The 20,043-nt window shown below is 52.5% G+C and overlaps 1 protein-coding gene across 9 annotated transcripts in view; it reads left to right on the forward strand.

The window, feature by feature from the left end:
* Nucleotides 1-13,523, forward strand: part of TCF3 (transcription factor 3) — a 35,227-nt gene extending 21,704 nt beyond the window's left edge. For 2 of the 9 annotated variants that reach the window (XM_081093408.1, XM_081093407.1), the window contains exons 7-19: nucleotides 14-146; nucleotides 1,630-1,679; nucleotides 2,947-3,049; nucleotides 3,133-3,302; nucleotides 3,392-3,521; nucleotides 4,048-4,106; nucleotides 4,233-4,311; nucleotides 5,143-5,216; nucleotides 5,614-5,775; nucleotides 5,857-5,980; nucleotides 9,566-9,701; nucleotides 9,865-10,100; nucleotides 12,664-13,523. In XM_081093408.1, coding sequence (XP_080949534.1) covers nucleotides 14-146; nucleotides 1,630-1,679; nucleotides 2,947-3,049; nucleotides 3,133-3,302; nucleotides 3,392-3,521; nucleotides 4,048-4,106; nucleotides 4,233-4,311; nucleotides 5,143-5,216; nucleotides 5,614-5,775; nucleotides 5,857-5,980; nucleotides 9,566-9,701; nucleotides 9,865-10,100; nucleotides 12,664-12,806 — 1,599 coding nt within the window. In that variant the 3' untranslated portion in view covers nucleotides 12,807-13,523. Of the gene's footprint in view, nucleotides 1-13; nucleotides 147-1,629; nucleotides 1,680-2,946; nucleotides 3,050-3,132; nucleotides 3,303-3,391; nucleotides 3,522-4,047; nucleotides 4,107-4,232; nucleotides 4,312-5,142; nucleotides 5,217-5,613; nucleotides 5,776-5,856; nucleotides 5,981-9,565; nucleotides 9,702-9,864; nucleotides 10,101-12,098; nucleotides 12,326-12,663 lie in introns of all 9 variants that reach the window. The other 7 variants (XM_081093415.1, XM_081093409.1, XM_081093413.1 and 4 more) reach the window with 6 other exon arrangements.
* Nucleotides 13,524-20,043: the final 6,520 nt, after the last annotated feature.

Consider the following 20,043-nt stretch of genomic DNA (forward strand, 5'->3'; position numbering starts at 1 on the left):
CCCCCCTTCCCAGGCTGGCTTCCTGCCCAGTGAGCTGGCCCTCAGCAGCCCCGGGCCACTGTCCCCCTCAGGCGTCAAGAGTGGATCCCAGTATTACTCTTCCTACCCCAGCCATGCTCGGCGGAGAGCTGCGGACAGCAGCCTTGGTAAGTGGGGTGGGGGCAGGGAGGGGATCTGTCCCCACTGTGGGCCTCCCAGACCAGGAGATCAGACGGGTAGAAGGATGGATAGTGACCCAAGAAAGAAACAGTGGATTCTTGTTATTTACAGAGGTTCTGTCTTACCGAATCACCGTGAACACTGATTCCCTGTTTCTGGGAAAATGCGAGGATATGTTCCTGTCAGTCTCTGGTCAACAGATCAACACATAGCCTTGTGCCACGTGTATTTTTGGCTAAAGGCACCTTATTTCACATAAATCATTGATTCATTAACACGGAACTGGCCAGTGGTGCTGTAACTCAAGCCTGAATGTAGCTGATCTAACACATATTTTTCTTTTAAACATTTTTATTGATTTCAGAGAGGAAGGGAGAGGGAGGGAGAGATAGAAACATTACTGACAAGAGAGAATCATTGCTAGGCTACCCTCTACACGCCCCACACTGGGGATCGAGCCCACAACCCAAGTATATGCCCTGACCGGGAATCAAACCGTGGCCTCCTGGTTCATAGATCAATGCTCAACCACTGGCTGGGCTAAAACATTTTTCATGTCCCAGTTTTTGCACTCAGAGGCACTAGCCAGCACCAGGACACCACACATGCATGGGGAGTGTTTTAAGCAGCAAAACCACCCACAAAAAGCATGTAAGTCAGGGCTCTCAATAGCCTAAGAAAAGGACCCTGGTTTGTAGTCTGAGGTAGAACTGGAAGACAGAACACCACCTGGTTCCCCCTCATTGGGTACATGCCAGGTAGCCACCCATATTTCCCCACTCTGTGCATGGCTGTGAGTGATCCTAACACACTGTGTGTATGATTTGAGGAAACCAACTTCAGCAGATTTGCAATTCTTGGATCTGTGAATAAAGAGGATCGACTAGTTGGAGTGGGGGTGAAATGGGGGGCCTTGGAGCAAGGCCCTGGCTCAAGTACCCATTGACTCCCCACTTCTTAGACTCCCTGCTGCAGACCCCTCCCACCCATGATTCTTGCATATTAGTCCCTTGCATGTAGACCCAAGGCCTTATTTAAATTAAAAAGGAAGCTCAATCCCTAGCTGGTTTGACTCAGTGGTTAGAGCATTGGCATGTGGACTGAAGGGTCTCAGATTTTATTCCAGTCAAGGGCATGTACCTCGGTTGCAGGCGCACTCCTCGGCCCATGTTGGGGTGCGTGTGGGAGGCAACCAGTCAATGTGTCTCACGTCGATGTTTCTGTCTGTCTTTCCCTCTCTCTTCCACTTTCTCTAAAAGTCAATGGAAAAATATCCTCAGGTGAGGATTAACAACAAAAACAAAATAAAACATGGGAAGCTCAAGGGTCTCCTCTCCAAGGTGCAGGGGTAGGCTGTCTACTGACACTCCCAATGATAGGCGCACGTGTCCCTGGGCCTTGAAGGACTCTGGCTGGGTGGGACAGGAGCCAGGCTGAATGGGGGTGGCTCACTCCTTTTACTCCTAACAGATACGCAGCCCAAGAAAGTCCGGAAGGTGCCGCCAGGTCTTCCATCCTCGGTGAGTTGTGAGATGGAGTGAAGACCCCACAGACCACATGCCTCCTGCCCTTCAGGTTTGGGGGCTGTCCCTGCTGGAGGCCACACAATGTGTCATTGGGGGCACTGGGCTGTGCATGCTGCTGCAGCCAGGAACATGTAGACCCACATGGCCTCCTGAGTGTAGGCATGTGGGTTCTGGGGCAAAACCTCCAGCTAGACTGGTCAGTCAGCTGGGCTCTTGCCCCCACGGACTCAGCTCTGACCAGAGACTACTTCCCAGGGGTTTGGGAAGTTCTTCCTGAGGTTTAGTCTTGATCCTCTTTAAGAAATCATGTCCTGTGATGTCTTAGAAAGGGTATGGATGGGGTCCTGGGAGTGGGAGCAGGTGGGGGCACCTGACAGCCAGTTAGGAGGTCTCCTCCTCCGCCCTGTCCTCCCAGGTTTGAGCCACCCTGTATCCCCACCTCATTGCCTGGAGGTTGGCAGGGTGCCAGGCTCAACAGATGGTGCTGGGCCATTTGAGATTTAATCATGGGAAGAAAAAGCAATTTGTCTGTTTCCTCAGTTTGGCTCTGCACCAGCCTTCAGGAGCCCCTAGGCCCAGGGGTCAGGCAGAGCCCCCACAAGCTGACCTTGGCCAGAGGCTTGGGTGTTAGTTGACATTCGACAGCCAGGAGGTACAGTCAGGTTCAGTCTTAAGACTTGACTCCAGGTATCATTTATAATGTCATTGACCCCATTTTCCTCACCTAAATCCCCACTCCAATTTTCTGGAGCTGAGAGCTCCCTGGGGCCCACCTCATCCTGCCAGTACTCTGTACCCCTTTATCTAAACTCCAGTGTTGGGGCAGACATTCCCTGTTGATCCCGGCACTTTCTCCTGGGCCCTGCCTTAGTTTTAGGCAGTGCCCAGTGACCAGAGTTGGCGCTGATCCCAGAAGACCTTTGCTCTCTCTCTGCCCTGGTTACTCTGGTGGAATGTTAGTCCAGGACCCTGCCTCTCAGGCTTCTGGGGCTTGCGTGTTTAGGGCTGAGGCCAAGGGGGGATCCAGCACTGGGGGAAGAAGGAAGGGCTGGGGGCATCACAGCTGGGCTTTGGTCAAAGGAGTTTGCTGGATTAAGGAGGGGAAAGGAATTCTGTGCAGGAGGTTCAGCTCAGGGAAATGGGGTGGTGAGGTAGACTGCTGTCAAGTGGAGGACAGGACTGGAGAAGGGGTCAGCCAAGGGGTGGAGGGTAAGTTAGTCCTACCTCTTCTATCTGACCATGTCCACCTACCTTCCCACAGGTGTACCCACCCAGCTCAGGTGATGACTACGGCAGGGATACCACCCCCTACCCATCTGCCAAGACCCCCAGCAGCACCTACCCGGCACCCTTCTACATGGCAGGTATATGGGGGCTCAACCAAGATGGCTGGGACAGGACCCAGGCCCCTCTGTCAGCTCATTTTACTATCTCCCCCTTTTTGCAGATGGCAGCCTGCACCCCTCAGCCGAGCTCTGGAGCCCCCCAGGGCAGGCGGGTTTCGGTCCCATGCTGGGTGGGAGCTCATCTCCCCTGCCCCTCCCACCAGGTGGCGGCAGCTCCGTGGGCAGTGGTAGTGGCGGTGGGTTTGGCGGCCTGCACCAGCACGAGCGCATGGTAGGCTCCTGGATATGGGGCGGGGGTGTGCATTTGGATAGAACCCTATCTGACCCCATCTCATCCCCTCTGACCTCATCCCACCACAGGGCTACCAACTGCATGGTGCGGAGGTGAATGGTGGGCTCCCAGCTGTGTCCACTTTCTCAGCCCCCACAGCCACCTATGGCAGCGTTGCCAGCCACACGCCTCCTGTCAGTGGGGCCGAAAGTCTCATGGGTATGACCCCCTCACTCCACCCTGATGTGGCCCTTGTTATTAACAACGCCCTCCCTCTCCTGGGATCAGCTCTGGCTCCTCAGCCCCATGGTCCCATCTCTGATATTTGAAAATGGCTTGTTACCTTGAAACACTTCCCATTTAATTCCCCCTCCTGCCTTTTGTGCTATTGTTACTGTTTTTAATGATACTTATATTTTAAACTACACACACACACACAAAGAAAATGGATCTTTGAGGAGTGCATTCCCCCACTTTACATTTGGGAAAACTGTAGCTCAGATTACATTTGAGAAAACTCCAGGGCCCACAGTCTTCCTGTCCCCAGAGCCTCCATGGAGGCAGGTGACGAGACATCAGGCAGAAACCAGACCAAAATCAGGGGCTGCCCAGTCCTGGGCTTGGGCATCCATGCCTAGCAGCTGAGTGTAGAAGGGAACTCCCTGTCAGTTGGGGCATCCAAGCTAAGCCCAGGTACTGGGGCACCAAGTCCCTGAGGTTGGGTCTCACCTCTGTGCACCCACAGGCTCCCGAGGGACCACAGCTGGCAGTTCTGGGGACGCCCTTGGGAAGGCGCTGGCCTCGGTGAGGCTCAGGGCAGGGGGTGGGGTGGGGTGGGTGGGGGTAGCAAGGGTGGCTGGGCCGTGACTGTGAGAGGCCAGCCTCTGACTGGCTGCCTGGTGGTCCTATCTCTCTTCATCCCCATTGCAGATCTACTCTCCGGATCACTCAAGCAATAACTTCTCGTCTAGCCCTTCGACCCCCGTGGGTTCCCCACAGGGCCTGGCAGGTCTGTACAGGGGGAGGGTAAGGAAGGAGGGGGCTGTCTGCTGTCTCCAATCTGGAGCAGGTGGGAAGGGGTCGACAGGCTGCATACATGAGTTAGGGAGCTAGACACACCACCTGCCTTGAAGTGTCTGCTCCTATAGGCATCCAGGGAGGCTTCCAGGAGGAAACTTCTAAGCCAGGATTCTTAGGTCATGGCACAGGCAAAGGCCAGGAGGCAATACCCAGCGATTTGTGTTGGTGAGCGTAAGGGCACATGAGACACAGTTGGGCCAGGTCAGGGGCGCCCAGAATCAGAGCAGCCGACCTGAGACTCACCTGGGTGTTTGTCCACCCAACAGATACTAGTTGGGCACCAACTGTATGCCCCGTGCTTCCTCTGCCAAAGGGGTCAAGTCTTCTTGTTCCCCATTCCCTGCAAGGATGTACCTGATGAGCATCGGAGACGGAGGAGGGGGGCAAGGAGGAGTGAGAGCAGATTTCTGAAAGCTCTGTGTGGCGTGGCACAGGACTGGGAGGAGCTGGCCTCTAGGGCACCTACTGTGTGCCTCTGAGCCAGCATCCTTCCCTGTGGGGGAGGAGGGTTGTTGATTCTACATATGGGGAAACAGGCTGGGAGATGTGAATCTGTCTGGACCTGGCTGGACTTAAGGCCCAGAACAGCTCTGTAGAAGTGGGCGCCCCCGTGTGGCCAGCCTGAGTATCACATGTCTCAGTTTTCCCGGCCCTGCCTCCCAAATTCCCTCTTCCCTCCCTCCCTCTCTGGGTCAGGCTACACCAACATCCTGCTTCAAGTCCCCCCAACCCCCACTCATGTGTCTCCTAACCTTTCCAGGGTCGTCGCAGTGGCCCCGAGCAGGAGCCCCTGGTGCCTTATCTCCCAACTATGATGGAGGTCTCCATAGCCTGGTGAGCTTCCTGCTTGTCTGGGGGGAGGATGTGCCTTTGTGGGAACACCCTGGGGAGGGGATGGAGGTGTTTGTGGACAAACACAGGGTGCATGTGGAGAGCCTATTCCCAGAGCAGGGGAGGCAGCCCATGGGGGGCAGCTCAGAGTGTCTGCTGTGGCCATGTTTCATGTGAATTTGAAACTGAGTTCCATAAGAGCCATTGGGTCTCATGTGACCAGCAGAATTTGCATTAGGACCTAGATGTCCTTTTGACAACAATGAACTTTGTAGTTAATATCTTGGGAATAAGGTCCAGCATTATCTCCATGGCCAGCCCAGGCTCATGTTTCAGGCCAGACCACACAGGGCTGGGTGGGGGTACTGGCAGCCAGGTCACTCACCCCCCACCCTCACAGCAGAACAAGATGGAAGACCACCTGGATGAGGCCATCCACGTGCTCCGTAGCCACGCCGTGGGTACCTCGGGTGACGTGCACGGGTTACTACCCAGCCATGGAACACTGGCCTCAGGCTTTGCCGGCCCTATCATGCCACTGGGTGGGCGGCACACCAGCTTGGTAAGTGCTGGACAGGGAGGGGCGAGGTGGGCAGTTGGTGGGAGCCTGGCCAACCCTGACTCACCCACTCCTGGTCTACAGGTTGGAGGCAGCCATTCCGAGGATGGCCTCTCGGGCAGTGGCAGCCTCATGCACAACCATGTGGCCCTCCCCAACCAGCCCAGCGCCCTCCCCGACCTCTCTCGGCCACCTGACTCCTACAGTGGTAAGTCCCAGCATCGTGGCTGGGCAGGGCAGCCAGCACCTCAGAGTCATCTGTGCTCTAGCTCCTTCTGTGATGCTGTCACTGGGCATCACTTCCTCTGGAAAACGGGTGGCAGAGAGGGTTTGTGACAGACTACAACAGCCAGGCTGGGCTGAGTGTTTATTCTCTGCTGGGCTTGGGAATATTCTCTGCTCCGTCTCCATTCCCAGTTGAGGAAACTGAGGCACAGTGGGAACTGGGAAAGTTTTATGAGTGGAGGCCAGGCAGGTGTGGTTACTGTCAGGCACCTGGAGTCCTAGAAAGGGGGGCAGAGTCACCGCCCGTCTTCCAGAAGCAAGGTGGAGCCCAGTAGTCTTGGCATTGGCACAGGCGATGCTGTAGCCACCAGGGCCCCTGCCTTTTTATTGACTCACAGTGTAGTGAACTGAGCTCACCCAACAGGCACATATTCAGTGCCAAGTGTCTGGTGTTTCTCTAGGCTCTGGGGAATAAAACAGCAAATCCAACAGAGAAAGTCGCCCTCCCTCCCCCACAACCCTGGGGGAGGACACAGATGAGTATCAGAAAATGGGGAGGGGATGCAGGTGGGTTGTAGGTTTTTTAATTTTGTTTTAATATTTTTTATTGATTTTTAGAGAGGGAGAGAGAGACACATAGACATGAGAGCCAATCATTGATCGGCTGCCCCCTGCATTCCCACCACCGGGGATTGAGCCCGAAACCTGGGCATGTGCTCTTGATGTGGAATTGAACCAGCAATCTTTTGGTGCATGGGACGATGCCAAACCAACTGAGCCACACCAGTCAGGGCTGGATTGTCGTTTTAAAGATAATGGGGGTAGCAGGGTTGTGACATGTGAGCAGAATCAGGGAGGAGCAAAAGCAGGGGAGGCCTAGAGCAGAGAGGGGACGGGAAGGTCATGTGGGACCTTAGGCCACACAGAAGTGTTGGGCTTTTATTCTGAGGGAGATTGGATCCCTGGAGGGCTCTGAGCAGAGGAGGGACAGGACCAGACTGGGATACCCTTTGGTGGCTTTGGGGAGGACAGGCTGGGGAAAGGCTAAGGCAGGATCTCACTCAGGTGCTCACTGGTGCCCTTTGGTGGCTGCTGCTGGGAGGACAGACTACAGGGACAACAGTGGGAGCCAGGGACCAGGGAGGAGAGTTGTGATGGTCCAGGAGGAATAGTGGGGGCAGGTGCTGGGCTTGGCCAGGGCGAAGTGGGTGGATTTTGGGTATTCTGAAGGCAGAGTCCACAGGACTTGCTGATGTGGAGGTGATGATGAGAGTTGGGTCTGGAGTTTAGAGTGAGCCTGGGTGTCATCACATATGATGGAATTCAAAGGCAAGAGCCTAGATGGGGCGACAGGCAATGTGTAGACAAAGCAGAGCCCGGCCTGAGCGTCAGGCCAGATGGGGACAGGCAGCTGAGAGAAGTGAAGGAGGGTAGACTGTGTCGGACACCAGAGTGAGGACTCAGGCTACACTAACTAGGGGTCAGTGACCTGGACAGGGGCAGCACCAGTGGAATGCTGGGGCGTCACTGTCCAGGGACAGGAGTGGGAGGGGGCGAGGTCTAGAGGGTTTCTTTCAAGACTGAATAGGTAATGTGTTTGAAGGTACTGGGGCCAGTAAGGGGAGGCCCTTGGTAAGCAGGACAGGTGTCCATTTGGTAGGAGGTCTTCACAGAAGAGAAGGCAGGAATGTGACAGGACTCACAAGCACCCACCAGAGATCAGGGGCCTGCATCTCATTATGGCCAGTTTCAGGATCATTGATGCTGGTGCTGCTGTAGCGGGGGAGATCGAGGCCCAGTGAAGGTCCAGGGATCCCCCACCAGGCAGTGGCCAATCCCTGATTTCCACCTACCCCACCCTTACATCAGCCTAATGAAAAATATACATCATGTGACACTAATGTGATGTTGGTATGTGACAACACTGCCTAACATACCAAGCACCCTGGGAACCACCATGCAACCCAAATTATAAAAAGCAGGGTCTCTCGTGCCTGCCTGGAGACCCTCCCCATCCTGTCCCACCCCCAAAGCCAGCCTGGCTTTTAGAGAAAAAGTCAATGCTTTCATGTTTAACTTTGTCACTCCATACCCTGAGTTTCACCCAGGAGGCACCTGGCAATGTTGGAACATCTGTGGTTCTCAGGACTGGGGGGTGCTCCCTTGCATTGAGTGGATGGGGGCCAAGGATACTGCTCACTACCCCACAATGCCCAGGACTGCCCCACAGAGAATGACCCAGCCTCAGTGTCCACAGTGCTGAGGGGAAACCCTAAGCTTGTGTGCGCAGATTCTTTCCCCTTCCCCTTGGCTCATCCATTGAAGAACTCTGAGCTATTTCCTGTGGTCGGCATTTTGCCATTTGCACCTCAGTGTAGTTAAGTTCAGTGTAACTGTTTCCCCAGAAACCATATATTTTGTTTACATGGTTTTTGAACTTTCAAAAATCAGCATCCTGCCAATGTTCCTTTGCATCTGCTTGCTTGCTCATGCTGTCTGTGAAGTTGCCACCCTGCAAGTGGCTAAGGATGGGCCCAGGCCGACCTAGGACGATAGGTCACTTCCCACTCTGCTTCCATCAGGTGCTTTCTGGAACATGTCTCCTGGTGCACATGTGCAAGAACTTCTCAGGTGTGGTTCCAAGTGTGGAATTTCTGGGTATGCACATGTCTGTCCACCTATTCCAGACAATGCCCATTGTTTTCCAAAGTGGCTGTACCAGTATGCTGTCAGAAGCAGTACTTAGAATTGTCAGGTCTCTATTCTGCTTAATGTGTGTGATCTGTGTAGCTCATAGTCCTCAAAAATTTTTTTTATTATTGATGTTTTGGGGGTGGGGGGAGGAGATGGAAAAATATTGATTTGTTGTTCCACTTATAAATGCATTAATTGGTTGATTTTTGTATGTTCCCTGACAAAAGCCTTGGCATATCAGGACGACATTCTAACCAACTGAACTACCCAACCAGGGCCTCATTCGAAATTTCTTAACTTCTTGATGTGATAATGCAGGTTTCTATATAGCCACATCCGTTTCTGTGTCTGTGAAACACCTGCTCCATGCTTTGCCTGTTTCCCTGTTGAGGAATCTGTTCTTTTCCTATTGATTTGTAGGAGTCCGTTATATATTGTGGAGATCTAGCCTTTGCTGATTTATATGTGACAAGTATTTTTATCAAGATATCATAAAATATCTTATTTTCTTAGATATCCTAGTGATCTGAAATTCTCAATTATAGTACAATAGTCAAATTTATTGATTTCTTTTGGAAACAGTTCTTCAGTGCAGCTGTCGCCAACCTTTCAGACCTCATGGACCACCAGTTGGCGACTGCTGCTTTAGTGTTTACACGTTCTTTCTCTGCCCCTAGACCACATTAAAACTCCCATGCACTTCCTTCTAAAGGTTTCCTTTAATTTTGTCTGTAATTAGGTGCCTGTAGTGGCGTAAGGTAGATGGTTTGTCCCCCACTTTGCAAATGAAGGCCAGGAGAGCTCTCACCCCTCATAAGAGGACTTGCCAAGTGGCCCTGGAGGTGGCAGTACCCTAACCCTCAGCCTCTTGCAGGACTTGGTCACAGGGGCACCGCCTCAGGTACCAGTGAGATCAAGCGGGAGGAGAAGGAGGATGAGGAGAATGTGTCGGTGGCCGACAACTCAGAGGAGGAGAAGAAGGAGCTGAAGGCCCCCAGGATCCGGACCAGGTGCCAGCCCCTCCTCGGTCCCTACCCCACCTATCAGGACTCAAGCATACGCACACAGTGCTCACACCAGTGGCGTTCACACCGCGAGGCATCCGGCGGGCCCTGCGCCTGTTCCCCGTCTCACTGTCTCCCTCTGGCCCCCCGGCCTCCCCCACCCCCGTAGCCCGGAGGAGGACGAGGACGACCTTCTCCCCCCAGAGCAGAAGGCTGAGCGGGAGAAGGAGCGCCGGGTGGCCAATAACGCACGAGAGCGGCTGCGGGTCCGAGACATCAATGAGGCCTTTAAGGAGCTGGGGCGCATGTGCCAGCTGCACCTCAACAGTGAGAAGCCCCAGACCAAACTGCTCATCCTGCACCAGGCCGTGTCGGTCATCCTGAATCTGGAGCAGCAGGTGCGAGGTCAGTGGGGGCGCCGCTCCCCTCCCGTCGCCTCTGCCCGCGCTCTCTCCTTCCCCCTCCTAGAGCCCGCCTCTCCTGCAGTGACTGCCCCTGCAGTGATCATCCTCTTCCAAGTCACTGTCTCACATCCCCCGCGCCCCAGTGACCGTCCTCCCACCCTGAACCAGCTGCCTTCTGCCTGGCCTGCCCCCAGTGTCCCCTCTGGAATGGGAGGATGAGACTCTGGACCCCTAATCCTATGGACCTTGGCACTTTGGCTCTAGGGACCCCTGCCCTTCCACCTCAGGAAAGCCCCAGAGCCTGGCCAGCAATGGCCTGTGGTCCCCTTGGGCCCAGAGGCTGTCACTGTCACTCTGAGTAGACACCTCGTAGGACCCCATCAAACCCCATCTGCAGGTGGGGTTTAACCCCCTTTCCCAGGGCTGGGTGAGGATCTGGAAATCGCCCTGTCCCATCCCCCCTCCCACCCCACCCCAGGTGAATCCCTCCTCCCACCAGCTGCTTCCTTAACTCCTCCCCGTCCTGCGCACCCATTAACCCTTTTTCTCCTGCAGCACTGTCGCTTGTACTGGAGCTGGGGCTCTGGCCCACCCTGCACTGTCCCCTCAGCTCTCAGGTTTCCGCATCTGCACTTGGTGTGGGCATCATGCCGTGTGTGTCCCCTGCATCCTCTTCTCTGCTCTCTGACTTCTGCGCTCTTCCCCCACCCAGCCTGTCCGTCTCTGCTTCCACCGGCAGCCCCTCCTTACCTCGCACTTGCTGCCCAAGCACCGGATGGCTAGTAGCGACCTCAGGCCCTTTCTTCCCTCAAAGCCACCTGTGGAGACTTGAGGGATGAAAGGGGACCGAGGAGCACCAGCCTCTGGGCCTGGCTGTCAGTTTGGTCTGCGCGCTTGTCCTGGGCTCCGGGGCCAGCAGGCAGGGTGAGGGCAACAGCCCCCCAGCACAGGAGCAGGACAGGGCACCGGAGGTCCAGGTTCCTGCATCTCGGGCACACACCATGTGCCGGGCCTTCATTTGTCTTCAGCTGAGTGTGGCAGGTGTCCTGATTTCAGTTAGCCCCAGTCCTTCCCAGAAAGATACAGGCACAGAGTGAGGTCACGTAGCAAAGCCACATGGCCACCAGCTCCTCGGGCCCGGGCTGAGTGTAGACCACTGGGTGGGCAGGTGTCTGTGCTCCCATTCGAGATTCTTATGTGGGCAATGGGCTCAACTCGGTGCCTGGCACACACAGTGCTCCATAAATTGGAGCCACCACTGAGGCCCTAAGAGCGGAGGCCCCAGGCCCAGGGAGCTAACTCTCCCACCAGAGTCGGACCTATGGGCAGGGTTCATGGTGGGCACTCCAGAGCCAGCTGTCAGGGCAGCCAGAGTCTAGTGCGGAGGTCTTGGAGGGTGTGAACTGGTTGGCTCCTTGTGGGACTGAGTGTCCTGAACCATTCCCCAGCCCTAGAGGTCTCCCCAGGCCTTTGCCTACTGTAGCAGTCTCCTGATCCCCTCCCACCCGGCTTCTCAAGCCAGGCAGAACCAGCCCTCCCTCACCCAGGAGGTGACTGCTCTGAATGGGGAAGGTCGTCATCCCAGGAGGGGCACCTGGCCTATCCTGGGGTATGTGGGATGGGCAAGCGGTAGAAGGAAATCAAGGCCCACCTCCATTCCCATGGAGCCTCCTGGGGACAGCTGGGCTTTGGCCATGTCTCTTGAGCATGACCACACACACACAGCCTTGCCTGGAACTGGTCACAGGCACACTGCTTATGGTTTCCAGTCCAGGAACACACTTTCATGGACATGAGCATGCACACACCAGGCACACCCACTTACCCTATGGTGTCCACAGACCTGCCCCTGCACTGCTGTGTACACGCCCCCACACACACAAACACAGAGCCAATGGGTGCCCTCTCCACAACCTGGCCCTGCTCACCCACCTGCCCACTGTTCAGCCAACCCCTGCCCCCGCACATAACTAACAGAGGCCCTGGTGCTGTGACCCAGCAGTACGGAGGAGGTGCTGTCCCTGGAAGAGAAAGACCTGAGGGACCGGGAGAGGCGTATGGCCAATAACGCGCGGGAGCGGGTGCGTGTGCGGGACATTAACGAGGCCTTCCGGGAGCTGGGGCGCATGTGCCAGATGCACCTCAAGTCGGACAAGGCGCAGACCAAACTGCTCATCCTGCAGCAGGCCGTGCAGGTCATCCTGGGCCTGGAGCAGCAGGTGCGAGGTAGGCGCCCAGGCTAGGAGTCCCCACCCTATCCCCTTCCCACCTGCATGCCAATGGTGCTTCACTGGAGACAGGTGTGCACTAGCTCCTGGGCTCCGTCCACATCTCAGACTCTGATGTCCCCCAGAACACCCAACCTGTTCTTTATAATTTACATCGCCCCAGCCCTGTATGGCCTTCTCAGGGAATGGGAGGACAAGTCAAGAAATGGAGGCAGCCACATATGTGAGGGCCTTTGCCTCTCCCTCTGGCACTCTGCCAGGCTCCCCACACCCCTGCCACCTCATGTTCTCCCTCTCTGGGGATCATCTCCCACAGTGCTCTCCCTCTACCACCAGAACGTAACCTCAACCCCAAAGCAGCGTGCTTGAAGCGACGAGAAGAGGAGAAGGTGTCAGGCGTGGTTGGAGACCCCCAGATGGTGCTTTCAGCAGCCCACCCGGGCCTGAGTGAGGCCCACAACCCTGCTGGGCATATGTGAAAGGTACGCCTCCGTGGGATAAGTGACCTGACCTCAGTCTAACCTGGAATGGTCACACAGCGTGCCGGGTCCATCTCAACGTGGGCTGGCCAGTCCACACCTCACTTACACCTGTGGTCAGCGTTGAGCCAACACCAGCCTAAGGAGGCTTCAAGTGATGGGGGCCCTAGAGGTGACAGTGGGGTCCAGGAGCCTCCTGGGGACCCTGCTGTCCCCACCCCCAGGCCTCAGCTACCCCCACATGCTGGGACTTGCCTGATGGATCCTGAAATTGCATCTCAGCCTTGCTACACAAGCCCTGGCTGGAAGGAGCTTTCTTTTTCTTTTTTGGTAAAAACTGGAACACAAACAAGAAATATACACTTCATCAGAAAAAAAAAAAATGCCTTAAGTATAAAACATGGAAAAGTTAAAACATATCACTTGTTGGAGAGAGATGCTGTGAAAAACTGGCTTATTCTTCAGAAGCCACCAGCAAATTGTGCCTATGCCTGATTTTTTTTTTTTAAGGAAAATAAAAACGCTAGTTATGAAATTTTTTTTTTTTAATGTAGAAGAAAATTAGCAAGGAGGATGCCTTTGTTTTTTTTTGCATATGTTTTGTAAGCAACAAATGTTTTGTATAAAAGTTTCGTGTCTCTTGTATTTCTGCTGCTGTTTCTAAAACTGAGCATTACATTTCACGATCAACCAGATTAAAAGTTATATTTAAAAGACCCCCACTGTAAACCTAAGGTCCCCCTCCCCTGTCCCAGGAGCCCAGCCATGGGCCACAGGGAGAACAGGTACAGGTGGGTCTCATTTCTTTAGATGTTTGGGTTTTGCTTTCTTGCTTTGGAGTAAAGTGGGCCTTTCCCCGATGGGGGCCTCCACACCCCATCCTCTCTCCCTCCAGGAGAGAGACACTGGTCTCCCGGGAGGGGCAGAGGCACAACTGAGGTGCTACCCTCCCAGGTGAAAATGCCAAAGGTCCTCCTTCAAGTGTCACTCTGGACCCCAGGCACCTCCCACATCTTCCCTGGAGCCCACAGTCCTCCAAAGTGGGGAGTTGTGTTACCCACATTCCAGGGCAGGAGGACTGCACTGTTGGAGCACGATGCTGTGGGTCTTCCCAGGCTCCGTGTCCTTCATTCCTTTGACCTGGGGACCCAAGCCCATCTCTGCACTCTGGCAGTGGGGCAGTAGCTCGAGGCCAGCCTAGAAAACTCACACCCCCTGCCCACCCCACCAGGTGGCTGTCCTGGTGTGGAGGGGCCAAAGACAGGCATGGACAGAGCAGGGAGAAGGTACAGGGTCCTTATGCCCAGAAAAACCCCAAGGCTAGGCACCTGCCGAAATTACTGTCCAGCTGCAAAACTAGGGGGGCCCCCTCAGGCTTGTGTGCCCGGTGTCCCAGGTCTCCCCAAGTGCCCTCTGGTCTTCCATGTCACGAGGAGGACTATGTCATCCCACGCTGCCCAGGACTGTCCCATGTTTACACTGACCATCTGTATCCCTGGACCCCCTGCAGTTCCCAGGGAAACTGGAATGGTTGGTCACCCTACATGTCACCCAGCTATAGGCTCAGGCCTACTGGGGTCTTGGTTTCCTTACCTTTATCCCCCTCCTCCAAAAAAAGAAGCCTTAAGGACCCCCAGGCTGGCTGCATTCACCTCACCAATATCAGTCTCTCCCCAAGACTCCACCCCTCACTCTCCAACTTCCAGGACCACCTGACCCCCACCCCAACTATAACACCCCGAGGCTGGGAGCAGAGTGCCCTGCGGGAAGCTCCAGGGAATCCCATGGCCAGCACCAGGCAGGACATCGGGCTTGAGGCTGGGGCCACCTCCTGACCTCTGACATCACCTAGGTCCTCCCCTGGGGTCTTCCTTCCAAAGCCCATCAGGACAGCAAAGAGCCATCAGCGTGCAGGGTGGGGGTGGACTCTGCCTGGTGACTCCCCTGGTCTATTGGTTCCTGTCTCTTGGGGAACCTGCCTTGGTTTCCCTCTTATTCTGCTTTTGGTCTTGCCCCTTGATCCAGTCAGGCAGGAGCTGAGGGCCCTAGTCCCCTGGAAGTCTGCAGACTTGAGCTGCGCCTTACGTGTAGAATTTAAATTATGTAAAATGAGATGAACCCAGTAGGGGAAGAAGTAGCACTGGGGGAGGGGAAAACCACAGTTAAGGGGGATTGTGCTCTGAGTGCCTCAAAATAACTTGTTTTTGTTTAAATTTTTTTTTTTAAGAAAAATAATTTTATACAAGTGTCCACACAGCTGGCTGGATTCTTTGGAAGTTTTAAATGACCCCCTTTAAAGTCAATATGGAGACCTGTCCTGTACATAACAGCACTGTAGCAATAAATGTGACATATGACAATGCTCAGCTGTCTCCCAATTTCTCAGCAGCTGTGTGCTTAAGCAGTGAAGGGGGGGGGGGGGGCGGAGGGGGGGCGGGCAGGAAAGTGGGAACCTGCAACCAAGGTATGTGCTCTTGTCCAGGAATCTAACCCTCAACCCTTTGGTCTGCAGGCTGGCACTCTAACCACTGAGCAAACTGGCCAGGGTACTCGCTGCCTATTGATTTTTTAAATAAATAAAGCAATACACCCAAACCCATGGAATTGTGTGTATTAAATGGGTGAATGGCACGGTATGTGAATTATATTTCAACAGAGGTATTTAAAAATACTTCTTAGCCCAGCTGGTGTCGCTCAATGATTGGGTGTCAACCCATGAACCAGGAGGTCAGGGTACCATTTCTGGTCAGGGCACATGCCTTGGCTGTGGGCTCAGTCCCCAGTAGGGGGCATGCAGGAGGCAGCTGATAGATGATTCTCATTGATGTTTCTATCTCCCTCTCCCTCTCTCTGAAATCAATAAAAACATTTTTTTAAAAATACATCTTAAAGGTGCCTAAATCCTCACCAAGTGAGGCGTTCCTTCTCGGTCCCAGCAAAGGTTGGCTCCGTGGAAATTTCTGGAAGGAGAGTCTGCTTAGTTCAGAGAAATCCTGTGGGCAGGGGATGGGGTACAGGGAAACAATGATGGGTATGTCCATGTCTCGACAGTAGTGATGTCAGTGTGTGGTTCACTAGATGCCTGTTGCACACCTTCATCTGGCAGCCCTTCCAGTTCACAGGAGGCAGCCACACGGCCAGGGCCTGATGAGAACCCCTGGGGAGCGGCCCTGTCACTCTAGGGCCAGGGAGGAAAGGGATGTGCCAGACTAACCCTTTGAGTGCCAACCAATATCCTAGGAACTATGCTAAAATTGCCAAGGCATTTTTGCTGATTTTACAGCAGTTTAGGGAAAAAATTAGGAATTGCAAGTAAATGAAATTACATATTCAAAAACTTAAGGGAACCTTTTGAGCTCAGCATGTCAGCATTTTGAAAAACCCTAACTTAACTCCGGTGCCGTGTCAGATAGAAATTTTTTGATATTTGCAACCATAGTAAAACAAAGACATATTTTTGATATTTATTTTATATATTTAAATGCCATTTAACAAAAATCAACCAAAAAAATGAGTCCGCATGTTGCACGCGTGTCAGAGGTTTGCCATCACTGCTTTACTATATTGACATATTTAGCAATATCATCATCACTAGTAAAAGCAGACTTAGAACTGGACATCACTTCGAAGCTTTGATAGCGCTCCTGGCACCTTTGGCGAAAGACAGGAGGAAGCGCGATCGCGCTCCCCGGCACTTAGGGGCTGAGATAGGGAGACCCATCCCACGCGATGGTGGGTGTCCTCAGAGGTCATACTGTGCTGCAGCAGCTGAGGGTAGCACGTAAGCAGGGCCTTACAGGCAGACCTTGGAAATATGGTGGGTTCAGTTCCAGACCACCGCAAGGAAGCAAGCTATAACCATTTTGCTGGTGGAGGGTCTTGCCTTCAGTTTGTAAAAAATGCCCTGTCTGGTGGCTACATGCCCTTCTGAGGTGCAGAAGCCTCTGAAGCCCCACAGAGCCTGCCCAGAGATCAAGAAGACATGAGATGATGTGAGCACCACTGAGAAAGGAAGAGAGTCCTGTGGACACCTAATGCACGAGAACTCTGGGGTTTCAGAGGAAATGCCGGTATGCTCTGTGAATGAATGATTCCTGAAAAATGGAGATGATTTCCCAGAGGAAATGAAATTAAAACTTAGGACCCAGGAGTAAATTCAACATAAAATAAATACGAAGAAAAGAAAAAAAGAATGATTAATAATTTGGGGAATTCCCTGGTCAAACAAAATACACAACATCTGTGAAGTGCAATCAGGTGAGGACTTAGTGCATTTGAAAACAGGCTTTGCATATGTAATCAAGGAAAGGATCTGAGATGAGGTCATTTTATATTATCAGGGTGAGTCCCAAATCAATGACTATCCCTATAAGAGACAGAACAGGAGACACACAGACGCAAGAGCGAGAGCGAGAGCGAGAGAGAAGCCACAGAACCAAGGAAACAGAGACTGCAGTGATGTGGCCACAAGCCAGAGACACTGTAATCCCCAGTAGCTGGGACGGGCAGAAAGGACCCTCCTCTGGGGCCTCCAGAGGGAGCATGGCACAGCCCTGTGACACCTTGATCTCGGACTTCTGGCCCCAGAACTGGGAGAGGTTAAATCCTGTTGTTTCAAGCCAGCTGGTGAGTGGAGTGGTCAGTTGTTAAGGCAGCCATGGGAAACGAATATAGTGTGTCCTTTTTAAAATGGTAAAACAGCCTGACTGGTGTGGTTTAGCTGGTTAAGCGTCATCCCATGCACCAGGAGGTTACCCATTCAATTCCTGGTCAGTGCACGTGCCCAGGTTTTGGGCTTGATCCCCAGTAGGGGGTGTGCAGGAGGCAGCTGGTTGATGTTTCTCTCTCTGTGAAATCAATTAAAAATAATTTTTAACCCTGACCGGTTTGGCTCAGTGGATAGAGCATCGGCCTGTGGACTCAAGGGTCCCTCCCAGGTTTGATTCCGGTCAGGGGCATGTACCTTGGTTGCGGGCACATCCCCAGTGGGGAATGTGCAGGAGACAGCTGATCGATGTTTCTCTCTCATAGATGTTTCTAACTCTCTATCCCTCCCCTTCCTTTCTGTAAAAAAAATCAATAAAATATATTTATTAAAAATAATTTTTAAATAATTTTTTTAATAAAATGGTAAAACATGCAAATACCACAGGACTCTCATGTGATTGGTGGATGGCTATAGCTACTCTAGAAAACGGTGGCACACCTGAAGCTAGTATAATGTCATTTATTAATTATATATCAATTTTTTAGAGTTTGGCAGTTTCTTTAACAGTTACATATACGCTTCCCTGTGCACCAGTCCCTCCACTCCCAGGCATCCACCCAAAAGAAACCAAGACACATGTTCTACTTGGACAAGATCGTCCATTGAAGCTTCATTTGTAATAGAAAAAAACCTGGAAACAACCAGCATGTCCTTCACGAGGTGAGTGAAACAGATCTACACACAGCACAGAATACAACTCAGCAATAGAAGGAACAAACCACTGACAGATGCAAGCACTGGGTGACTCTCAGAACACTTATGTTCTGTGGGAGAGGCCAGACACCAAAGAGAACATACTATCTGACTCCCTTTATTAGAAAGTCTAGAAAATGCAGACTGACTAATAGCAGAAAGCAGACGAATAGTGGCTGGAGCTGGGAAAGGGGCAGGGAAGGTGTTCATCATATCAGCGGTGGTGATGGTTTCACGGATACATACATGTCCAAATAACCAATCTGTATGTTTTAAATATGTGCATTTTTGGATGTCAAACATATGTCAATAAAGTTGTAGAAATTTAAAAAGAATCCATCCACAGATGCATGAACAAACACAATGTGTCCATTCAGACACTAGAATATTACTCAGTCATGAAAAGGACTGAAGCACTTGTAATAACTATGAATGGTGTCAGTTGATGGGGACTAGACTTATGGGGGGGGAATCACTTCGTAAATTATATGAAAGTCTAACCCTATACTGTCCACCTGAAATATAAAATTGTATTGAATGTCAACTATAATTGTAAAAAGGAGTGAAGCACTGACACTTGCTACAACGTGAAAACATGATGTTCAGTGAGAGAAGCCAGATAAACAAAGCCATACAGTGTGATTCCATTTATGTGAAATGTCCAGAACAGGTGAATCCACAGACGAAGTGGATTCATAGTTGTCAGGAGCTGGGGAGGGATGGGGAGTGACTGCTAATGGGGATGGGGCTTCTTTTAGGAAAGATGAAAATGTTTTGGAACTAGATAGGGGTGGTAGTTGCACAACCTTGTGAATGCCCTGAATGCCACTGCGCTGTACACTTTAACGGTTAATAGTAGGTTATGTGAATTTTGCATCAGTAAACACACGAAAGGAGTTCTGTTTACCCCCTTGAGGGGCAGATAGAACCCCACAGGGAATCCAGGAGGCCTGGGCAGAGGGTCAGCAGGGTGGGAGGGAGGTCAGCAGTCCCTGCTACCCACCATCTCCTCTGGTCACAGAATCCTGGCTATTCTCTTGGGGATCCTCTTCTTCCCATTTCAGCCCATGTCCTCATATGAGAAAGGGTGGCTCTGCCCTGTTTCCATAGCAGGCTAACAAGAACCAGCTTTGGGACATTTTCTGCAATTATTGGGAAAGAGGTCCCATCTTCTTGCAAGGGCTGCTGAAATATGACCCAGAGTTTGCAGGCGATGCTGCCCAGAAAGAGTTTGCCAGAGAATGAGGGTGACACAGAGGTGAAAAGAGAGATTCATAATAATATTGCTAGACTCCCGAATCCAGCCATGTCTGAAGCTACACAACATGCCATAAAACTTTTCTCTTACACTGGTTTTTGCTTTTCTTATCACCTAAAAGGAAAGCATTCTGCCTTGTGAGCTGGAATACATTACGCAGAAGGAGCAATAGAGGTGGATCAAGACCTGTAGCCCCAGACATCCATGCCTATCTATGTATGCTAGTCTCTGCAGACAGCTTTATTCTGTCTTTCTCCTCCTCTCTCTCAATCATGACAGCCCCTATTTCCTACTTTTAAAAATATATATTTTATTGATTTTTTACAGAGAGGAAGGGAGAGGGATAGAGAGTTAGAAACATCGATGAGAGAGAAACATCGATGAGAGAGAAACATCGATCAGCTGCCTCCTGCACACCTCCCACTGAGGATGTGCCCGCAGCCAAGGCACATGCCCTTGACCGGAATCGAACCCAGGACCCTTCAGTCCGCGGGCCGACGCTCTATCCACTGAGCCAA

The sequence above is a fragment of the Myotis nattereri genome (assembly GCF_964212035.1).
Source record: "Myotis nattereri genome assembly, chromosome: 5".
NCBI lineage: Eukaryota > Metazoa > Chordata > Mammalia > Chiroptera > Vespertilionidae > Myotis > Myotis nattereri.